Raw genomic sequence first — 20,016 nt, forward strand, 5'->3', positions numbered from 1 at the left:
TAATTTTCTAAAATCTAAATTGTAAGGAAAACTAAATACATAACCAAGTAATGAATTACATAGACTATTTAATTTCTCATCCAAATTTGAATTTATTACTATTTATTTTTTGTTACCTCCTCATCGTTAATTCGCTATTCAATTCACAAAACCATTAGTGTTTCATCAAAATCTTTGCTATCCCTTTGTGAACACCGAATGTAAAAATTTAAAACACGAAAAAAAAAAAAACAATTTCTTCGTGGCTCATAGTTATTAGCTTACTAATCTTTTGACATGGATTGAAATAGACGAACACTGAAACTAAAGAAAAAACTAAAAAAATTAAAGTAAATCAAATTGTGATTTTATTAAGAAACATTAATATTATATACTTTTTATTGGTATAAATTAAATGAGAGATTTTTGTTAATTTTTGTTTTAATTGGGTATGCACAGAAGTATATTTTTGGAAAGAAAAATGGGTTATAAAAGTAAATTTAATAATTGAAATTAAAACGTAGGATTGTAGGGTATAATAAGCAAGTAGGGTGAACAAAGAAAATAGAAGAGTGACAATAACCGCACCCTATTATTAATGGTTCAAATTATAAAAAGACTTATCTAAAATTTGTTTCTCACCCAGAGTGACCGTAGAAATTTCGTGTTAAAACTAAGAGAGTGAACAAAAACATGGTTCATTCGAAGGCATCACGATAAAATTGGAACAAAAGATTTGACCTATTTGAGTTTGGAATTGGATCAAAATAAAAAGAGGCCCAAAACATGGCTTTTGGAATGACCGGCACGTGTGGTTTGGCCATGGGTAAGGTAAGGTAAGATAACACATGACAAAGGAGGACCTCGAAAGCCGAACTCTGACCTTCCAGTCCTTCTGTAGACCCAACCTCGTACACTGTTGGGAGAATTTGGGGAATAGAATATAACTAGATAACAAATCCGCGCGATGCTGCGGAAATGAGTTTTTTATATTTAGTAAATATTAACTAAAAGATGTTATTATTTTACATATTACTTTTTGTAGAATTGTGAAAAGAACGTTATTCATGAAAACTCAAACCATCATATTTCATTCGTTCGTAAGCAATCTCCACTTTTAAAGTTTTGAGCAGGGGCGGGTGTTTTGACCAAGTTTGTTTATTTATTTATTTATTTTTTTAAAAATGCCGGTGAGCTGTGAATTGTTGGTAAGTTATAATCCAACTTTGTAAAAATCATGAGCTCGACTCTTACTAACATATGTAAGGATAGGCAGGCTAAGGATTTATTTAAAAAAAAAAATTTCAAAAATTTGCAATCAGGGATAAAATGGTCAAAGCAAAGAACATCTGGGGGCAAATCGGGTATTTCACTATTTATTGAACAGTGATCCTCCCCATTTTCCTTTAGCATAGTTACCCTGCATTTGTTTTGGATGCAAACAACATAATATGGGTCCGGATCAAGGGACACACAATTGTACACAATTTTTTACACTCCTTATGAGCCCTTAGATTTTAAAACATTCAATGGTTTAGATTAAGTGTGAGAATGACATGGCATTTGATTTATTTCCTAACAAAAAAGAAAAAACAAGAGATAAATAAAAGTGGATTAAACTGTTTTTTTTTATTTTTTTTTCTATTAATGCTTCCCATAATATTTCCTCAGCTTGTATTTTTGGGTTGGAATTCTGGGATTAATTGTGTCCCTTGTTATTTTCTTCAGCTTTTGGTAATGAAGTTTAACATCACTGATGGCAACGGTTTCCCCAGGTGGGGTATTTCAACTGGGTTTCTTCAGCCCAGGCAGTTCCAAATCCCCAAGTGTACAAGAACATTATTCTAGTCAGAAACGTCGTTTGGGTTGCGAATCGAGGCACCCCAATCAACGACTCCTCAGGCCATTTGATGATCAACACCCCCACAAGGACTCTCACCTTCCTTCCACATCCACTACTTCCATCGCCCATGGTTTCCCTCTTATTTTGGTCTGGGTTAAGTTGAACGAATTGGTGCTCCATATACCGATTCACAAATCATTATGAATCTCAATTTCTATATTTGGAATTTGGGGAAGGTGATGGCCGGGGATGAAGCTTAGGGAAGGCAACGTGGTGTTCTTGTTCTTGTTTAATTTCATTATTCTTTATTATTTTTGTACTTTACTTTTTCTTCAGAAAAGTAAAGTTTATTTATTTATTTTGGTTGAAATATATATTATTGGTTATTTATGCCATGTCATTCTCACACTTAATCTAAACCATTGAATGTTTTAAAATCTAAGGGCTCATAAAGAGTGTAAAAAATTGTGTACAATTGTGTGTCCCTTGATCAGGACCCACATAATATAAGGAGCAACATATAAAACTTAGCAGTGAATCTTTTAAAAATCTGCATAACAATTTACTGATCTGCGATAAACATAAAAAGTCCTAAATTTAAAATTTAAGAATTACTCAAGACACCCATTTATATAATACCATGTTTATTGACTTTTCTATTTGTATTTGAAAAATCAACTTAAATGAAGGCTCAGGTTATTTCACATTTGACAAACCTAAGCCATATATAAAGACAGATAAAAAGTTTATATAATCCTACTAAGCTAAAACTATGGATTCAAGAACAAATAAATTTTAAGATCACAATCATCTTTTACTTCTATTTGCAATGATCTAATTGGGCTAATATTTGTGTTTTTTTTAAAATATATATATATAATATATATATATATATATATATATATATATATATATATATATATATATTGGGGACAAAAGCGTTAAAGACTAAAGAAAATGGGGGGCAAATTCAGGAAATCACAGTTTTACTATTTGGTGAACAGTACCTCCCCTATTGTGGCAGCCGGTAATTGATGGAAAAATAAGGGCAAAACTGTCTTTTCATACACTTATGAATATTGTTCATAAACAGTAAATTGACCTTTAGTATATGTTAAATAATCCAGAGCACACTCAACGAAAGCACAAAGCCAAGAAAAAAGTTGAACAAAGTTTAAGTCTTGAAGGGTCTGAAGCTGGAAATGGGTTTTGCTGAGTTCATGGGGTTTGAAGGAGGAGGAGTTGGATCCAGTGGAGCTCGTGATAGCGTTCGATGGGTTGGAACCATCTTTGCCTTGTTAGTCACTCTCACTCACTACCCAATTATTCATTTTTATTTTTACTTTATGCCTTCTAGCTGGTTAAATTTAGTGCCCACCTCATGAAGTTTTGCTTTACTGCTAAATTCAGTTCAATATGTTGGGTTTTTGTTGATTTGCTAGGTCTTGTTTCTTATTAGAATGACGCATGCATGCATGTCTGAATCATGAGATTTGAACTTGTCTTCGTGATCAGCTTCCTGTATGATGATTTGAGTACAGTGTACTAATTGAACTGCTGACTGCATCAAACACTCTGAAGCACTAGTTATTGAGTTTGACTGATTAAATGGTACAATAAACATAGAGGCAATACTACTTTGTGAAATTCGTATGATTTGTAGTGTGTATAACAGAATTTACTGTTGTTGCAATATCCTCAATTGTTCATTGGAAGTGCTAATGATGATAGTGTGTTGGTTGGAATTGCACATTGTTCACTTGATCCCTTTTTGCGCAATTTTGTTGTCTTCAAACTGTTATGCTTCTCAGTTTGATAGATTGCTTCTTTAGGACCTTTAGATAGACTAGCATTTGAGTTGCTCTCAATATTCAAATGTAGTTTTTCTGTATTGAATACATCTCTGACTTCACTCTTTTTGTGAATCTTACACTTTTATGCAGAATTTCGCTAATCTTGAACCGAACAGGGCGCAGATCAGGCATGCAAAGTAACCTTCTTGTAATGTTTTTGTTTACAAGCTTCCCGACAGTGTTGTTTAAGATTCTGAGGTGCTTGCTATATTCCTTTTAGATTTCCTGTTTTATGTATATGACCACATATCCACTAAGCTTACGAATCAAAATATGCAGGGGACAGTTCGGCTATTGGGTTTCATTTCTTGCTGTTTCTGCAAACCTCTTCTTTCCGCAAACTTTTCCAGGTTTCTTTTATCTTGTTCTCATTTTATTCCTATTGTATGAACGTATTGCTATGTAAGACTTTCACTTTCTGATAAGTATGTATATATATGCAGTTTCTCGTTTTCTCCTATTTGTGGTCACACCTACTTGGGTGGCTAATGGACTGCGTGATAGTATCGTGGGTGGCATCTTTTGTCTAATTATTGGAGTTCTATCTGTCATAACAGGGATTCAAGAAAGTGGAGGTTTTAGTAATTGTGAATGCAATTGTCATTGCTTTGCAGTTTTCGTGATTGTTTTTGTAATTGTGCACGCAATTTTCATTGCTGTGCACGCTGTCTTAGACTCTTAGTATAGGATTTATCTTCTTCTTTACAATTTTGTATCTGTGCTCAGAAACTTGGTAGAAAATGGAGTTCAAATTGAAACAGTCAGTACATTGTAAATCGTTTCTGGTGCATGTGCGGACTCAGTAATGTTAATATATGTTATTTACCAGCAAAGGAGACTAAAACACAAGCAAAATCATTAGAGGAATTCGCTAATATGCATGTTTGGATTTCTTTATGCACGTCTTGGGCTAGTTGTTGATGCCCAGAAAGTTTTTGACTCCATGCTCTTGTGGAATGCAGTTCTTAGAGCGAATGTGTCTCATGGATTTTATGAAAAAGCACTTGAAATATATGATAAAATGCGAAGACTTGGAGTTTGGGCTGATGGGTTTACTCTTCCCCTGGTTATTAGGGCCTGTGCATTTATGGGTAGGTTTAGGCTATGCAAGAATGTACATAGTCATGTTTTACAAATGGGTTTTCAAAATCATCTCCATGTTTTTTTTTTTTTTTTTCCAACCAACTGAAAGCTCTTTTTTAACTTATTACAGCAAAAATAAAAAGGGAGGTACAGCACCCCATTGCAAAAATTGATAAGTAGAAAGAGCAAAACTAGCTAACTTGTGAGTCACGGTATTGACTTGACGATAAGCATGAGTGAAATAAGAACCTAACATCTCTTAAAGATGGAAGATAATGTCATCATACAGACGACCAACAAGGGAAGTATGAGGAATGATTCTCTTCTTGGTAGCATTACATAAAATAAGAGAATATGTCTTAATGATAATAGGCGAAAGTGAGACTGCCTCTCACCCTGCCAAAGGTTCAACATGTTTAGGAGAAATCACATTGGACACCGGGGCAAGTAAATCACATGTAGAAGTTGTTTTTGGACAATTAAAAGTTTTTTTTTCTTTTTCTTTGGAATCAAAAGATTATGAGTTTTTGGCGGGAGAAAAGAAAAAGAAGTGACGATAGCAAAACTAAATAATAGAAATAAATCTGAAAATAGCAGATTTTGGCTTATCCAGTCACAATCAGAATATAAAGTCTAAGCCAATCACTAGTCGGAAACAAAAAAAGAAAAAAAAAAGTCTGATCCAATCAAAAAAATCCTATCCTCAATACCATCCCCACACTGCATGGCCAAATCACTTCTCGCCGTCGCCGGTGGTTCTCCGCCGTCGTATGTGGTTCCATTTTTCAATTGTTAATGCCATTCATTTCTAGTTGTGTAATCTAACCAAACATAACCCAATCCAATCCACTCCAGTCTAGTTTAGTTTAGTTTTCCAGAGTCCAATCATCCTCACCAAACCATAGCAAATGGCATCAGCATTCTGTAATCTCAACCCGTGCGGCTCTGGTCTCACAAAACTAAATGACTACAAGAAGCACACAGTCCTCAAAAGGCAAGTTCCACCCTCACTTTTCTGCAATTTTGGCTGCTTTGTATTTGCTGATTCTAAATGTAGATCACAGAATGTAATACTTATTATATCTCAGGCCTTACATAGACTGCAAAAGATTGTCTCTTTCGCCTTGCAATGCCGAAAAGGTTTTCCCCAAGACTCTTAGAAGACAAGTAGAGGTCATGCATTGCACACAGGCTTTTGTCAATAGTAATGGTGCGGATTTGGGTACCGTCCATGAGGAGGATAAAGAAGAGAGTATTTCTAAGGCAACCTTAATATGGAGGGCAATAAAGTTGCCAATATACTCTGTTGCATTCATCCCTCTCACTGTGAGTACTTCTGTCTCTTTCTGCTAACATCATCTCAAGCTACTCTGCATTTTATTCAAAAATGGGTACTATTTTCAGAATTATATGGTGCATACATCTACATGGCTACTATTTCAAGAAAGGGTGAATATTGCTTTGAGGTTTTGGTATGAAAAGGACTGACTGTGTAGAGTTCAAACAATGTGGAGATTGTAGATCTCAAACAAGTAATATATTTTCCTGTTAGTAACTTTTCATAATAGAATTAGAACGTTTAGTTCTTTGTTGGTACTTGGTAGTATAATTTTGTAATAAGATAACTAGCATCTTTGTGTTAAAGAGTTACTATTTACGAAAAAAAATTCTTAATACTAGGTCAGAATACTAATGTTTATGTTCAAGTAATATATGTTTTTTTATTTCTCTTTGTTCTATATAGTATTCATTTAAAAAGTTTTACTGTATTTTTCCAAATTGAACATACTTTGAGAACCGTGTTGAGTTAAATGTGGAGAATAAGGATCTCAACATGTAACATAGTCTTGTGCAACCTTTTCATAACAGAACTACAGCATTTAGTTTTTTATTGATAGAAAAAAGGAAAAAAATTCATTGAAAGGGATGTGTATATGTATATTGAATATTTTTTGTGGTTAGGACATGCAATAAACATCTACATGTATGATAAAAGCATTTACAGGACAATGTTTGGGTAGAATTTTGTTGGGATTGTGAATCATTGACTATGAGCATAAGTTACATGTTAAACTCGGTTACAGGTCTTAGGTAGATGAAGATAGAATTCTATTTCTTCTTCCTCATCTTCACTCCTCCTTTATAGTTTGAAGTATAGCACTCCTTGTGGGTTCTTAGTATTGCATTTCCTCCTCTCTTGATATCTCCTTTATTCTGACAAGCACCTATGCACTTCAATTTATTATAGTTGTTGCTTTTAGCATAAAGCAATGATTTTTAATAGGCAATTGGTTCTCTTCACTGTGCTTTGACTAATACATGCATCCCTATGTCTCACACTTGCTCCCTTACGCAGGTAGGTAGTGCAGCTGCTTATTTAGAGACGGGCATATTTTCATCATGGCGTTATTCTATTCTTTTGATTTCTTCTGTTCTTATCATCACTTGGCTCAACTTAAGGTAAGTAGGTAACAGAGTAACTGTTTCCTTTAGTAACTAAGTCTCATCTAAGTATCATCAAGCATGACAATACATATTTGATAGGTAAATTATATATTCCAGAGTTAGTTACTCTTTTGTGATAGACCAAATTTCCCTACATCTGAACCCTAAGAAGTTTATTGTGTGTTGCACAGCACACTACTTGTGAGGATTGTAGGCTCACATGGGCAAGTTAATCAATTGCAAAGCCATACAGATGCAGTTAACATGTCAGATAATGCATGTGTATGTATGAGCTTTCTGGAGACATTGATGAAGTAACTTCTACCCTAATAGTCTTGATGGATACTTAGAAGTGCCCTTCTGCATGAATAGTTAACCCTCACTCGGGATTCCTAATTCTATTGGTTCCTTAGCTTTTCCTGTACTTGGTTCTTTTTTTCTTTTCTTTTCTTCAGTAGACTGTCTAGTTTTCTCTCCAGTATATGTTTTTCCTCCTCTGAGTCCTCTCTATCATCCCGCTGGAAAAAAAAAAAAAGTATATTGGCATAACATGAAGAACTTGATTTGTTACTTTCCTAGATTTCCCATTGGAATGTAATTATCTTCAGTTCACAGAAATACTATGACTTGTTTCTTCTTGGCTGATAAAACCTCTGTATTTGTCTATTTGCAGCAATGATGTTTATGATTTCGATACAGGAGCAGATAAAAACAAGGTAGAATCGGTTGTAAATCTGGTTGGCAGGTAAGTTTTATTTCTACTGTCTTCTCTATCTAGGCTTTACTTAGTGTCTGTCTTGTGTTATCTGTCCATCATCAATAAACAATTAAGTTTTGTTGTGTGTATTGTAAGCCGTACAGGCACAATTGTTGCTGCCTACTCGCTACTTGTTCTTGGCTTCATGGGGCTTACTTGGGTATCTTTTGAGGCAGGAAATATGCGGGCAATATTATTACTCGCTTGTGCAATAATTTTTGGTTATATATATCAGGTAATTAGATGTAGACTTTGTGAGAGTTTTCAATCGTATGCGTTTTATAGTGTTCTCTATCATATATATTTTATGTAGCGTTGTTAGAGTTTTCTTCAGGCCAATGGAACGTGTGCTCACTTGTAGGAGAATTTGCCAGATTTTTTAAATAATTTATTTATGTTTGTTTGTTTTACCATTTTCTTTTAGCATTTAACAGAGGATTTTGGGTCATATTGGGGTTTTTTGAAAGTTTAACCACAAGGTACTTTATAGATCGAGAAGACTTTATATGACATAAACATTCCTCATTCTCTTTGTAGAATCTATGAATCCCTTAAGAAGAATTTCTGTAGACTTGATCTATTTGACTTCATCCACAGTTGGTGATGGACCAAAATTTGACTAGGATCAAATTCTTCTGTATTACTTCAGCCAAGTAGAGAACAAACTTTAAGAACACTGGTTGATAATACACTCTCTCAGGAAGCTGTTGGGTGTACTGGCAAAAGATGTTGTCAGACTAGGCAAGGAGAATAACTTAGGAGAGTCTTAGTCAAGGATTTGCACATGCCTATTTGGGGAAACTACATACCAAGAATTTCATAGTAGGCTTTGGAGAATTCCATTGCCATAATTCTCTGTAATCTAGTTCTCATTTGGTTGGGCCCTTCTCCTATTTCTTGCAATTTATAACTTGTTACCCTAACTGATGGGGGTGTGCACACCACACACAGAACATAATAATGTGCTTTGAATCAGACCTGCTCATTTATTTAGTGCATTATGATAATGTGCTGAAGTTTCTGGCCATGTTTGATAATGGAAAAAGGGCATCGCTGAATACTAAAGACAAAAAAACTTAAAGATAAGGTGATCTCCTTTTTGCGTTTTTACTACTGAAGGTCAAACATACACTTATAATGCTACTGAATCAATTGTGTACTTAAATCCACTGTATAAGCTGGATCTCTCTAATACATAAAGCTTTTCATGCTATGTTGTAAATGTTTTTCTTATTTAGATTCTTCATAATGATGTGATCGGTGGTTGATTTACCTACCCAGCTATGCATAGGGAATACATGTTCTTACATCTGTTCTTCACTGAGTTTCAGTGCCCACCATTTCGGTTAAGTTACCAAGGATTGGGGGAGCCATTGTGCTTTGCAGCATTTGGTCCATTTGCCACTACAGCTTTTTATTTACTGCAGGGCAGCGGAAGGTGAAATAATTTCAGAGGAATGCCGTTTTATTTTCTTATTATTTTGTGGAGTCTTAGATGATAAGTATTTGTTGTTTTCACAGTAAAATGATGCATCTTCCTTTCACTGGTCCAATTCTTTCTGCATCACTTCTTGTTGGCATTACGACAACCTTAATTCTGTTCTGTAGTCACTTTCATCAGGTAAGTTTCCTGTTTCTATTTAGAAAATTTGTTACTTCTCATTATTCTTTTTTATTTTTATTTTTTACAATTTGTTGTTGGTGTGCGTTAGCTGATGTAATGTCCTGCAACTCAGATTGAAGAAGACAAGGCGGTAGAAAAAATTTCCCCTCTGGTATATACACTAAATCGATCCCTGAAATGATAAAACCTTCATTGGATAATGCAGCATCAGTCTCATTGTTCTATTTGTACTTTGTTGGTCTATAGGTTAGGCTTGGCACCAAAAGAGGATCATGGGTAGTGAGATTGGCAATTATAGGACTGTATGTCCTAGCTTTTTCTTTTGGTCTAAGCAGGGCTCTTCCCATTACTTGTATAGTGAGTTACACTTTTCGTGGTCTATGCTTCTAATTGCTGTATACTGATTTGAGATCTCTATCTGTTATTTCTTCCTGGCAGTTTCTGTTGTGTACTTTATCTTGATCTAATTTTGGGCATGGTTTCTTTCAGTTTTTCTGTGCCTTGACCTTACCAGTGGCAAGACTCGTGGTTAGCTATGTTCAGGAAAACCATAATGTGAGTACTAAACTCGATTAGAACATTAACCAAAAGTAAAACATATATAACAGATGCCTATGTTTAAAAATTGCTTCTGGTACTGTTCGGATAACTTATCATTTCAATGTACTCCATACTTTGTCACCTCTCTTGCTCCACATGGTCTTGCGCGCACAACTCCTGAGATTTTCAACAATTTCTATAGTGCACAAGTATACTTGCTTTTGATTTGCTTATAAATTTCATCATTTTCAGGATAAACATAAAATATTCATGGTGAAGTATTACTGTGTGAGATTGCATTCTTTATTTGGAGTTGCACTCGCTGCTGGACTAGTGGTAGCGAGAACGGCCCCTAAAATTAGTATTCCAAGGTTGGCATTTTCATAGTTTTTCTGCATCCTGAAATTTCTAGACAAATGGATGTTCCGAATCTGTCGAGTGTGGCTGTAGTATCACTAGTATGTGTACATACCTTACTTATCGTAGTTCTGACTGCAGTCTAATGTTTTCTTAGTTTATTTGTATATTTTCTCCGTTTTATTAACAACTGCCAGCATGTGAGCCGTGGCCCAGCATTGTATAATATCAATTTTGTTATTAAATATCTGCGGATGAGTAGTTCTTAAACATTTTTTTAATTGTTTTATCAGTATTTTATTACGTACTTTAACAACCTTCAAATATCATATATTATTTGAAATAATATATGATGTGAGACTCTTCATGTCTTTTCGCACCCGCTTTAACTAACAAAGTGAGTTCTCTTCTAATACTATCATTATCATTGAAAACAAAAATAAACCACACATCTACAAGATTGCTAGCTACCTAGATCGATCTTATCATCGACACATATATCACAAAAAAGATCACTTGCTAGCGAGCCGAGAGAGAAAGTTAGTTCACTCCTGAATTGAAAGATCTAGTCATCCAAAGAGTAACCCTTATTCTCTCTCCTTTCGTCCCTCAATCTGATATAAAACAAGTAATTATGTTATCATAATGAAATCAAATGAATGGTCCAGATCAAGCGGTATAAGAATCGATTGCAACATTCATAATCAAACATAAGTTCATGGGAGATTGGGAGGACTTTGCTCTCTCTATTGTCTTGTACAAAAAAGAAAGGAGAGTGAAATTTTCACTCCCCAAATTGTAAATTGCACTCCCTTTCAGTTTTTTAATAATATCTCCCCTTACATCTTTCTCTACTTCCCAAAATACCCTCGAGTCAGATTTTATTTTTTATTTTCTTTTTTCTTTTTTGGTCTTTTCTTCCTTCTTTTCTCTCTCCCCCCACTTTCTCTCTCTCTCTCTCTCTCTTCCAAACCATGACAGAACTTTTCTCTCTTTCTTCTCCAAACAAAGTCAAACTCTCTTCTCCACTAAAACCTTTCCAACCTCATCCATTCATCTTTCCAAACCAGGTCACAATCTAACTTTTCTCTTTACTATATCACTATAGATCTACTCTAATTTCATGTTTAATTTTGCTTTTCTCTCTTGCATTTCAATCGTTGTTACTGTTCCTTTTCTTTTGGCTCATGAAGATAGCACAAGTTTCTTTCTTTATGATTTGTGGGTAATATGTTTTCTGATAAATTGAGAATTTCGAGTCTTTATTGCTTTCGGTATCTTTTTAAAATTTGGAGATTGAAAAAGATTCCATCTTTATGTCCAAAATCAGCTGCTGAGGAGGTTAGCACAATGGAAGAAGAGCCCCTGGATTCTTGGTTGCAAATTTCTCTGTCTTCAGATGGTATCGAAGAAGACTTACAATCTAATCACACATCTAGTATCATTGAAGGCCCCAATGTCAATGGTAAGTATATTATGAGCTATCACTGTCATTATTTTTAGAGATTCTAATTATTTTGTTTTTTCCTTGATTTACTTGAAGGCTCCTCTATGATTGATGCTTCTAATGAATTCCTGTCATTATCGACTAAACTTTTTGAAAACCGAGAAGACCTCATTAGTGATGTTCGTAAGATTGGGTTGTTGCAAGGGTATGTTATGGTAATCAAAAGATCTAAAGGCAATAGATATGTGGCAATAGATATTCTGGTAAGATCTAAGAGATAGATGCTTTCTGGTATGAATAGATTATTTGAACTTGATCTTGTCTTTTTATGGGGTTAGGCAAACTAAATTTTGTTAATTACTTTCTAGTGGATGGAGCATGGAACATGTTGATGACTTGATAAGAAGACTATGTTGTAGATTGTAGTATGCTTGTGAAACACATGTTGCCTTAAGTTTGCAGATGACATATAGGAAGTTTGCAGATTGTGAAACACGTGATATAATAAACTATGTAGTTAATCTTGATCACCTTGTGATATAGTAATTGGTGGTATTTTTTACGGTCTGCATTTTGTTTCTTTGTGCAGAGAGCAAGAAATTTTTTGAATTTTTTGAAGTGTGGCTCTCTTTAAGGAAGAGATGAAAGAAGAAAGTCATATTATTTTAGGGGGCTCTGTTCAATGTACTTGGTCCGGAGGATTTTTGTGCAACATTCCATGGACTATGTTAGGGGACATAATAGGGGATTTGAATCAGTTGACGTAGCTTCAACAATGTAACTTTATGTTCATTGTGGATTTGATTGAATGAGTTATATTGAGATTATGATTGGGACTTATGCATTTATTTTTTATCATTGGCCAACACAGGACCTCAAAACCGGGAATTTTTTTCTTGAGACAAGATAAGGAAAGTAGCACTACACCAGAACCATTATTCATAAAGGAACAGAACCATTATTCATAAAGGAAGACAAGCATACACATACCAATAATGACAGATGTTTTGTCGTGGTGAGAGAGAGAGAGAGAGTCTGAGAGTGAAGGGAGAGAGAAAAGAAGGAAGAAAAGACCAAAAAAGAAAAAAGAAAATAAAATCTGACTCGAGGGTATTTTGGAAAGTAGAGAAAGATGTGAGGGGAGATATTATTAAAAAACTGAAAATGAGTGCAATTTGCAATTTGGGAAGTGCAAATTTTACTCCCCAAAAGAAGGAAAACAGTGTGCAATTTTAGCAAACCAGAAGGACTAAAATTGCAATAACTCCAAATGTTTAAAACCTCAAAGTCGTCGACTGTAGTACGATGAACTTCTACAATCAAGTTCGTTTGACCAACTTCTGTCAGACATGGTTTGCCCCATAATAGCATAGTTAATGTTGCTATCATGTCATACAACTCAGCTGTACGTTCTCCAGAGACCATGTTTAGCGTCCAGGTATTTGGTGCTGAGCAGGATCAGGTGGAGGGAGAAAACAAGTCCGCCATGAAGTTGCAGAAAAGCTACTTCGACGTGTTGGGCCTTTGCTGCTCATCCGAAGTTGCTCTGGTGGAGAATATCTTGAAGCCTCTTAATGGTGTTAAAGAGGTCTCAGTCATTCTCCCTTCTAAAACTGTCATTGTCGTCCATGATAGTCACCTCATTTCCCAGATTCAGATTGGTGAATACCTTCACTCGATCAGTATAGTCAACTTGATACTCAATATGTTTTCGTCTAATAAATCCCTTATTTTCTCTGTTTGTAAGTTTTGGTATGTTGTACGTATAACCATCATAATCTAGTTTTGGTATTGTTCATGTTCATGTTCATGGCAGATGAGGCTATGAATGAAGCAAGGCTAGAATCAAGTGTCAAGGTGCACGTGGAGAATTACAAGAAAAAATGGCCTAGTCCATATGCAATTGCTAGTGGTGTATTGCTGCTCCTATCATTGTTAAAGTATGTATACAGCCCATTACAGTGGTTGGCCCTAGGAGCAGTAGCAGCTGGTATTTTTCCCATTTTAATGAAATGCGTAGCTTCAATTCGGAATCTTAAGATTGACATCAACATTCTCGTCATTGTTGCAGGTATGTTACTATTCAATTCTAAGTTTGTATCTTGTAACATTTCAATGCTTTAGTAAATTTTTGAGATGAAGTTGATTAAACTGTTGGATAAACTTGACTGTTATAGATGCCGGCCTGCAACAGGTTCTGGGTATTTATTTGTCTATCATTTGCAAATCTGTATCTTCCTTGTATTTTTAGGTCCATAGGTGCTAGTTTATTATACTGGTAAATCATATGTGGTGTATACTTTGACAGTGATTGGAACAATTGCTATGAGTGATTATGTGGAAGCTGGTACTATAGTCTTCCTGTTCACCATTGCAGAGTGGCTTGAATCCAGGTCGCGTCATAAGGTGCATAACACATACCCAATCCTTCAATTTTTCAAAATGCTTTCTGAATTCTGAGTTTCCGATGTTTCTTTAATATATATATCCTTCTTGACTAGTAACAAATTCATCTTAAGAACGTAGTAACTAACCCAATTAGTAATTACAATAACGACATCAGCTATGCCCTGATTACCAATTAAGAGTGATAAAAGTCTGATAATGTCATGTACTTAGGCAAATGCAGTGATGTCATCTTTGATGAGCATGGCCCCCCAAAAAGCTGTCCTAGCATCAACAGGAGATATTGTGGATGTTGATATGGTTGAGTTGAATACAATTCTTGCTGTTAAGGCTGGTGAAGTTATACCAATTGATGGAATTGTTGTGGAAGGCGAAGCTGAAGTGGATGAGAAGACGCTAACTGGAGAGTCATATCCAGTTGCTAAACTAAAGGACTCCACTGTCTGGGCTGGCACTGTCAATGTCAATGGTAACATCAATCCCCCTTCCTCTACTTGCTGATAAATAAAGAGCTTTAGTTTTTATCTTCTGAAGTGTTTTTTTTTTGGTGCCTAAGACTGTTATGGCTGTTCTCTTTAGGTTACATTAGTGTCAAAACTACAGCCTTAGCTGGAGATTGTGTGGTTGCTGAAATGGCTAAACTTGTGGAAGAGGCCCAGAACAGAAAATCCAAAACTCAAAGATTTGTTGATAAGTTTGCAAAGTTCTACACTCCAGGTAATTAAGTCAACTTCTCACCATCATTTAGGAGTTATATTAGTGCCTCTCTCTTTTTTTAATGAAATGGTTTAATGAGAGCGATGTTACAATATGCGACTTGCCATCTTCTTTTCACCTTTCGCGTCACATATGTATAGATTAGTGTGAGGGCATAAAAAGATAACAAAGCAAGCTTGTAATGGAGTTAAAGAGAAAGTTCGCGTAAAAGCTGCAGGCAATGAACTTAGTAATGGTTGTTGCTTACTATGATTTCTTTGTTATGTTAATTACTTCTGCATCATTCCACATGCTAGTTCATATCTACTAACCACTTCCCCTACCATTTCAAATACCAAAAGACATGTTAAAGTTTTTTTTCATGCATCTCCTGGTATTCTGTTGCAGCGGTCCTATTCGTATCTGTTTCTGTTGCGGTGATTCCAGCTGCTTTACATGCTCCTAATTGGAGCAAATGGTTTCACTTAGCTTTGGTAGTTTTAGTGAGTGCTTGTCCATGTGCTCTCATCCTCTCTACACCTGTTGTAACTTTCTGCACACTCACGAATGCTGCAACGTCTGGCCTTCTGATCAAAGGGGGTGACTACCTCGAAATTCTTGGCAAAATCAGGACTATGTGTTTTGACAAAACTGGTACAATAACAAGTGGGGAGTTTTTCGTGATGGATTTTCAATCTCTTCGCGAGGACATCAGCTTGAACACATTGCTTTACTGGTAAAGAATGCACAGCTTTCTATTGAACACATATAAGACATGACATTAAGTCGTATGAGAAATATTTAGTTTATTAGAAAAGTTCAAATCTTCTTTCAGCCTTAAAATGGAAATTAAATTTATTATGTGTTAAGTACCATCCACTGAAGGCAATGGAATTATGTAATTTACAATCTCGCCACAGTTATGATTGCAAACAAAAGTTCACTTTGTAGATTTTTATTAGAGAATTTTCCTTTGGTTTTGAAAATTTGATGCTTTCTTGAAATTTCAAGGGTTGCAAGCATTGAGAGAAAGTCGAGTCATCCAATGGCAGCTGCACTGGTTGACTATGGAAGATTGCATTCAATTGAGCCAAAGCCTGAAAACGTGGAGGAATTTCAAAATTTTCCAGGCCAAGGCATTCATGGAAGAATTGATGGACAAGATGTTTACATTGGAAACAGAAAAATTGCTTTGAGAACTACTTCTGGAACAGGTGAAAGCCATCAACTCTTCATTTTTTAATTCCCATGATTTCAGTACCAATATCTGTACAATCAAGTTGGTTATATTATGCTCTATGTTACCAGCTTCCTTTGACCATTAGTATTTTTGAAACTTCAGTTCCAACCATGGAAGACTATGGAAATGCTGGGAAGACGATTGGATACATATACTGTGGAGGAACCCCTGCAGGAATCTTTACACTGTCTGATACTTGTCGATCTGGGGCTGCAGAGGCTGTTCGGGAGCTGAAGGAAATAGGCATTAAAACAGCTCTTCTCACAGGAGATAGTCATACTGCAGCTATACATACAAATGAGCAGGTATGCGCTTTAGATCTAGCCTTGATATATCTATACACAGTGTGTCTGTGTGTGCTGGTCCGTTTTGAACGACATGTTCAGGGTGGTGCCTACACTTGCGATTAAGTGCTGCAGTTAACTTATGTACTGCAGATCTAGCTATGGAGTAATTTTCTCTTGACAGATTGTGTGTCCGATTATGAAATAGAGGATCTCGATGTTTTTCTTCTGATTCATTAATTTGTTTTACTTGACCGAACAATTTATTTAGACATGCCTCATTTGGTGGAATGTCTTCTTATTTTTTTAGTAATAGCACGAATGCAAATCCTGGATAGCACAAATACTGATACAAGAATCAAATTTATGTGGATGTACATGCAGCTTGAGCAAGCTTTTGAAGTGGTCCATGCAGAACTTCTACCTGAAGAGAAGGCAAGAATTGTTAGTGAATTTAAGATGGAAGGATATACAGCTATGGTTGGAGATGGTATCAATGATGCCCCTGCTTTAGCCACAGCCGATATTGGTATCTCAATGGGAATTTCAGGGTCAGCCCTTGCTCAAGACACTGGGAATGTGATTTTAATGTCGAATGACATTAGAAACCTACCAAAAGCGATCCAGCTTGCAAAAAGAGCTAACAGGAAAGTGATTGAGAATGTCACTTTGTCAATGACTCCTAAGCTAGCTGTCCTTGCACTAGCCTTTGCTGGTTATCCACTTGTTTGGGCTGCAGTTCTTGCTGATGCGGGGACATGCGTACTTGTAATTCTCAACAGCATGCTACTTCTGCAAGGAAGTAACAAGAATGGAGACAACTCTGAACAACCTGATGTCCTTCATCCTGTAAGCAACAAGCATAGCCTATTGCCTCGTATAAACCAGCAGTGTTGTTCGGACAGTACTCACAGTAGCACTACACAAGTGTGCAAACCACAGAAGTGTTGTTCCAACAGTAACGCTGCAGAAGTATGCAAACCACAAAAGTGTTGTTCTCAGAGGTCTGGAACAGAGTGCCTGCCTAGTCCTTCCAATTCAGGTATGGCTAGGAATGATGAGTGCATGAACTCGATTGAAAGTAATTGTTGCCTTACCAGTGATGTCTGTGACTCCACCAGCTGCAAAAGTAATGGTTCCAAAGTTTCATCTCTTACTGTGCCATTATTGCATGATTGCCCTTGAAGATGTGGCTTAGACAGAAAATTACATCAAAGATGAAGTGAAAATACTACGAAACTCATAATCTAGAACATTGATCATTTCTATTTGTATTCGCATTGATGTTTGTATTCGCATTGGTATCTCAATGGGAATTTCAGATGGTATCATTTTCGAATAATATAATGTGGTATAAAAAAGCAGGTTTTGATATCAATATTCGGAATACAAGTCTATTGCAGTAAATTTATTTTCTATAGTCCTGGCATGATTGCAGACGATACGATAACACGACGCGAACATGAATGAAATTATAAAAATTTGGTTTGAGGTTTATTGGTTTGGTTCCATATAGTGCCACCACGATAAGAAAAGTAAACACTTTGTTATTTTTTTTAATGGGTCTTAATAAGATTTAACGGTTAATACAAAATTTAATGGTTTGGTTTTGATTTTAACAGCCTCCTCACATTAACTTAATAGTTTGTTATCGTATTTCACGATAAATATACAAAACAAACTTAATACGATACGACACAGTATTTTGCCCCGTGCATAGTTGATGGCAAGCAAGTAATTGGGCTGTTGGGCCTGATGTAAAACTAGGATGTTTTCAAGAGAGAGAGAGATCCAAGGGCACCTTATACCTCATTTCTAGTTTCCGAGAGAGTAGGAGCTACTTAATAAGAGGTACGAAGCACCGTTTACAATTTTCTCACTCCTCTCTCTCTCTTTCTCTCTCCCCAAATTTTGTTTTCTTGCAAACAAGAAAGCTTTCAACTTTGCCCAGGAATTGAGCTTGTCTTTTGGTTTGGAGGTTCGCTTTCTAACTCTCTGATATCGATTTTAGGAATTCTGTAATTGGATATGTTTCCTTTGTGATTGAATTTTATGATTACGGGTGAATCCATCACCTGGGCATTTGTGATTTGATTTCTTTATGCAAAAACCTGCTATGAGAATTTGTTTGAAGAAACAATGCATTGTTCTATACGTTCTGCAACACACTATCCCAATTATAATGGCAGTCCCTGACAAAAAAGATACCCACCAAATGTTGAGTTCACCACATTTTTCAGAGCCCGGAAACCTCTTCAATTTCTGAGTGTCATAATATTTGTTAGAAAGTCTATGAAATTCTTGAGGTGAAAAATAACAGTTTCGATTTGGGGCTTGTGTAGCTTTGTATGATCTGCAAAAAGGTTTAGAGCTTTGATTATATTATTGTTCTAATTGCCAATCATCATGTAGAATGTTTTTTCTATATTGGAGAGGAAGGGGTACCTAATTTTTATGTCAAGTTAGTTCTATTTATAAGGTTAAGATTAAATTGTCTAGGCAGCTATAGGATGAGAATTCTGTTATAAGCGAGGTTGTTGATGATTGCAGCTACTTCTTTCGGATTAGATTTTCTCATGTTTTGCTGGAGAACTTTGTCGCCATATTTATTTTACCATTCTGGGGATGATCCATTAGAACTTATTTTGAACTCTAATTGGAAGTTTTTTCTAGCTAAATATACATTGAAAAAGCTGTACTTGTCGAAAACAAAAGCTCCATCAGCTTTACAAAATGTGAAAGATTGAAAAGGTAAGGAAGGGGATGATTTTCTTTAAGCCAATTCATGAATCAGCACCACTTGTAAGCATATGCTAAGCCTTAAAGGGCATATGCTTCCAGATCTTTAAGTCCTTGAGGGCATATCCCACCCCTTTTTTTTTTCTCCCCTTGTTTTGGTAAATCCGTGACGGAAACCAATGTGCCGTTATCCCTATGCTATGTAATTGCATTGTGATTTCCATTATTTTTCATTTTTGGGTGTGGAACATTCAACTTTCTGATGTTCAATAGAGTTGGTCGGCCCAGGTGGAAGTCTAATATCGTTGGAGATTGCAGGTAGCATAAGATATGGCAATAAAGCCAACAGTTGCCTTGAGAGCTATACTTGTGGGCGGAATAGCGGCATTTGCAAAAGTAGCTGGTGCAATGAAGGCTGCAGGTGGTGCCAAGCTGGGTGTAGCTGCAGCTGCCATGTCGGCAGCAGCAAGTGCTGCTTTGTCATCAAAACAAGAATCAAAGGATGACTCAAAGCAGCCTTCAAAATGAGTTTCTTTCTGTAGATGTAACCTGTAATTTCTGTAGCGTAGTGTTGGCTGTCCCTCTGTGTTTGTTGGGACGTCGGAGCAAATTTGCTACATTTGAGTTGTAAGTTCTAATTCAAGACCGATGTAATTTTGAATTTGAATGTAAGACGATGCTGAAACACTTGGAATAAAATAAGTGGCTCTCTTTTTGTCCAAT

At 35.9% G+C, this 20,016-nt stretch overlaps 4 protein-coding genes across 9 annotated transcripts; all 4 read left to right on the top strand.

Annotated features, from left to right (window-relative positions):
- The first annotated feature begins 2,938 nt into the window (after positions 1-2,938).
- LOC133740872 (cold-regulated 413 plasma membrane protein 4-like) lies at positions 2,939-4,454 on the top strand. Its single transcript, XM_062168808.1, has 4 exons — positions 2,939-3,119; positions 3,766-3,873; positions 3,955-4,025; positions 4,119-4,454. Exons 1-4 carry the CDS (start codon positions 3,025-3,027, stop codon positions 4,355-4,357), a joined length of 513 nt encoding a protein of 170 aa, XP_062024792.1. The 5' UTR covers positions 2,939-3,024; the 3' UTR covers positions 4,358-4,454.
- Positions 4,455-5,421: 967 nt separating this feature from the next.
- On the top strand, positions 5,422-10,728 carry LOC133725421 (2-carboxy-1,4-naphthoquinone phytyltransferase, chloroplastic). Its single transcript, XM_062152684.1, has 11 exons — positions 5,422-5,752; positions 5,847-6,084; positions 7,115-7,218; positions 7,877-7,948; positions 8,057-8,195; positions 9,292-9,398; positions 9,482-9,581; positions 9,697-9,735; positions 9,831-9,941; positions 10,074-10,139; positions 10,377-10,728. The coding sequence occupies exons 1-11, from the start codon at positions 5,667-5,669 to the stop codon at positions 10,509-10,511; spliced, it is 1,197 nt and encodes a 398-aa protein (XP_062008668.1). The 5' UTR covers positions 5,422-5,666; the 3' UTR covers positions 10,512-10,728.
- A 677-nt stretch (positions 10,729-11,405) lies between these two features.
- On the top strand, positions 11,406-17,932 carry LOC133725420 (putative inactive cadmium/zinc-transporting ATPase HMA3). 6 transcript variants are annotated; one of them, XM_062152681.1, is made up of 13 exons: positions 11,406-11,551; positions 11,812-11,946; positions 12,025-12,191; positions 12,518-12,705; positions 12,800-13,589; positions 13,745-13,999; positions 14,237-14,334; positions 14,548-14,803; positions 14,914-15,051; positions 15,439-15,766; positions 16,042-16,244; positions 16,373-16,575; positions 16,939-17,932. In XM_062152681.1, exons 5-13 carry the CDS (start codon positions 13,316-13,318, stop codon positions 17,737-17,739), a joined length of 2,556 nt encoding a protein of 851 aa, XP_062008665.1. In that variant the 5' UTR covers positions 11,406-11,551; positions 11,812-11,946; positions 12,025-12,191; positions 12,518-12,705; positions 12,800-13,315; the 3' UTR covers positions 17,740-17,932. The 6 variants fall into 6 exon arrangements, with proteins under 6 accessions (XP_062008665.1, XP_062008666.1, XP_062008661.1 ...); XM_062152682.1 differs by having other exon boundaries at positions 12,025-12,133; XM_062152677.1 differs by having other exon boundaries at positions 12,025-12,705.
- Positions 17,933-18,374: 442 nt separating this feature from the next.
- Positions 18,375-20,015, top strand: LOC133725423 (uncharacterized). The gene is made up of 2 exons (XM_062152686.1): positions 18,375-18,532; positions 19,612-20,015. Exon 2 carries the CDS (start codon positions 19,624-19,626, stop codon positions 19,819-19,821), a length of 198 nt encoding a protein of 65 aa, XP_062008670.1. The 5' UTR covers positions 18,375-18,532; positions 19,612-19,623; the 3' UTR covers positions 19,822-20,015.
- The last annotated feature ends 1 nt before the right edge of the window (position 20,016 follows it).

This window comes from Rosa rugosa, chromosome 1, assembly GCF_958449725.1.
Source record: "Rosa rugosa chromosome 1, drRosRugo1.1, whole genome shotgun sequence".
Classification (NCBI taxonomy): Eukaryota; Viridiplantae; Streptophyta; class Magnoliopsida; order Rosales; family Rosaceae; genus Rosa; species Rosa rugosa.